The 2,592-nt window shown below is 29.1% G+C and overlaps 1 protein-coding gene across 1 annotated transcript; it reads right to left on the bottom strand.

Moving 5' to 3' along the window:
- Window positions 1-227: 227 nt before the first annotated feature.
- Window positions 228-818, bottom strand: LOC140892089 (protein RADIALIS-like 3). Its single transcript, XM_073300833.1, has 2 exons — window positions 546-818; window positions 228-411 (listed from the first exon to the last, which is right to left on the bottom strand). The coding sequence occupies exon 1, from the start codon at window positions 816-818 to the stop codon at window positions 558-560; it is 261 nt and encodes an 86-aa protein (XP_073156934.1). The 3' UTR covers window positions 228-411; window positions 546-557.
- Between the last annotated feature and the right edge of the window lie 1,774 nt (window positions 819-2,592).

The raw sequence follows: 2,592 nt of genomic DNA, 5'->3' as shown, positions 1-2,592 counted from the left end.
AATAGAAATTGATAAATGATGAAATTTGAAAAAAAAAATGTGCGTTAAATTTAGGGGTAAAATGGAAAGAATTTTTTGTATGATTTGACACACCAAAATCGATTAGTCTAAGAGATTGAACTATTATAATATAGTATAGATAGTATAGATAATATTATAATAGACTATAGATATATATTCATGATCTCTTACTTTATAATATATGTATGTATATGTGTACGTGGAATTACATTTGGATTAAGATTAGTTTTAATATAGTCACAATTCGTTATATGATATGCACTATTTTTCAAGCGATACACACTTCGGAAACATAACAAGATCATTTATTTTCCACTTGGAAATACCAAACTTCATAAGGGGAAACTTTGATATTGATGAAGACCGAGTTTCATAAACATAACCTCCAACCTGCAAGAAATGATCGGTGAAGATATATAAAAATATCTGATCGAGAATTATGAAGCTGATCTTAATTATAAACTGGTTATATATATATATATATGATGAACGTACGACAATTTAATAAGTTCAAATTGACGTACCTAGCTCATTCATCATCGTCGATTGTTCTTGTTCGATCTGTAATCAGGAAATGGGACTTTGCCGGACTCGATATGCATGAGGTCTTCCACGAGGATTTCATAGTGCTTTTTCACTTCGTCGATGGTTTTGCCGACGACACGAGCAATATTTTGCCAACGATCGGGAGTATCCTTATCGTAGATAGCTAGAGCCTTCTCAAATTCTTTGTTTTGCCTGCGTGTCCATGAAGAAGCGGGGTTATTAGTACGTGAAGAAGAGGAGTTTGATGCCATTTAAAAGTCAAATGTTTATTGCACAAAATTTGTAGGGAAAATCATTGTTAATATACAGGACGGAAAGTAGTTATGTTTGTTCTATTAATTGGGGAATCCATAGGTATAGCTTTTAAAAGGATAGAATAAATAGTGACGCTAGCTAGTTGCCATTTTAACTACCTTCATTCGAATATGTATATATAAATGATATGAAGTTGAGCTTTGTGTTTGAATAGAATGATTTGATTTGGATAAAAAGATTTAGTTTGAGAAATTATTTGAAATATGGATTAATATAAATGGCAACAATATCTAGTGCATTTATAAATGTGTTATCTTTACTATTTTATAATAGTTGAGTAGGTTAGAATAATTGTTGATTTGAGGACACCAACTTTCTTTTCCATTTTACCCTCTCTTCACATTCTACCTTAATAATTCTTATACATCAATCCTCACTCTCATAACTTTGCAATTACGTGAGTCATGATAACCCAAATCATAACATCTCCACTATCCCACTAAATCCCCCACTTATTCAATTTTTTTTTTCTATTTTATAATAGTTGAGTAGGTTAGAATAATTGTTGGTTTGAGGACACCAACTTTCTTTCCCATTTTATCCTCTCTTGACATTCTACCTTAATAATTCTTATATATCAATCCTCACTCTCACAACTTTGCAATTACGTGAGTCATGATCACCCAATTCATAAAATCTTCACTATCCCACTAAATCCCCCACTTATTCAATTTTTAAAAATAATTTTTATTTTACACACACATAGCGTGTGCATTTTTTTACTAGTAATTAATAGTAAATTGATAGGGGATAATTTTTTCTTAAGAAGGTGTTTGACTAAACTTATTAAAAAGAGTTTATAAGAGCATCTACATTGGTACATTATTTGATGTTATTAATACCAATTAATATTAATACCAATTAATGTACCAATATGAGTGACCAGATTAATTGACATGTCACCACGGAATTCATTCCAATTAATGGTAGATGAGATCCTAGCATATGGGTAATACTCAAACCATGCATCCAACGGTTCGTATTTTTACACATAGGCATAATTAATTATATATTGTTGGCGTGACAAATCATGGGACCTTAGATCTATCATTGAGGTATTACACATATGCTAGGTTGAAATCTACCCCAATTAACACATTATTTCTCATTTTTTGAAAGAATAAGTAGATGGTGGGACCCATTAATAATGAGTGTTGAAATAAAATGAATGTGATTGTGTGTTAATAATTGAAAATTTTAATATAATTAATATGTGACATGTGGACCCCACGATTTTTGAAGATGTGAAAGGTGGATTAACGTGGATTAACATCCATCAATGTGGATGCCCTAAGTTCCTAGAGTTTAAAAGTTATTTTATGAGCTTATAAGCTGTTAGAAATTATTTTAAAAATAAGTTGTTAAAGTGTTTGTGTAAACTTATTTTAAACAAGTTAAAGATGTTGATATGTTTGGTATTATAAGATTTTTATTGTCAAAATTACTAAATGATATAATGCTATAAAGATAATGTTTCGAGTTATACATATACGAAAATAGTTTTAGAATAAACCTATATTTTAAAAAATAAAACTATTTTAATATTTTAGTTTAGAAAAGTTTATGTGATTTGGAAAAATTTTTAAAATAATATTTAATATTTAATAGGTGGAGGATATGATGGGGATTTATGAAAATATTCAAGAATATTTTGGAGAGATAAAATGTTAAAATAAGATCTTTTTCAAAAAAGTAAGTCACCATTACTTT

This window comes from Henckelia pumila, chromosome 3 (genome assembly GCF_033568475.1).
Source record: "Henckelia pumila isolate YLH828 chromosome 3, ASM3356847v2, whole genome shotgun sequence".
In the NCBI taxonomy this organism is placed as follows: domain Eukaryota; kingdom Viridiplantae; phylum Streptophyta; class Magnoliopsida; order Lamiales; family Gesneriaceae; genus Henckelia; species Henckelia pumila.
Note: the sequence above shows the minus strand (reverse complement) of the source record. Positions and strands in the feature narration are given on the sequence as shown.

Coding starts and splice junctions, on each gene's coding strand:
- LOC140892089 (XM_073300833.1), bottom strand. CDS start 818: ATGGCATCAAACTCCTCTTCTTCACGTACTAATAACCCCGCTTCTTCA.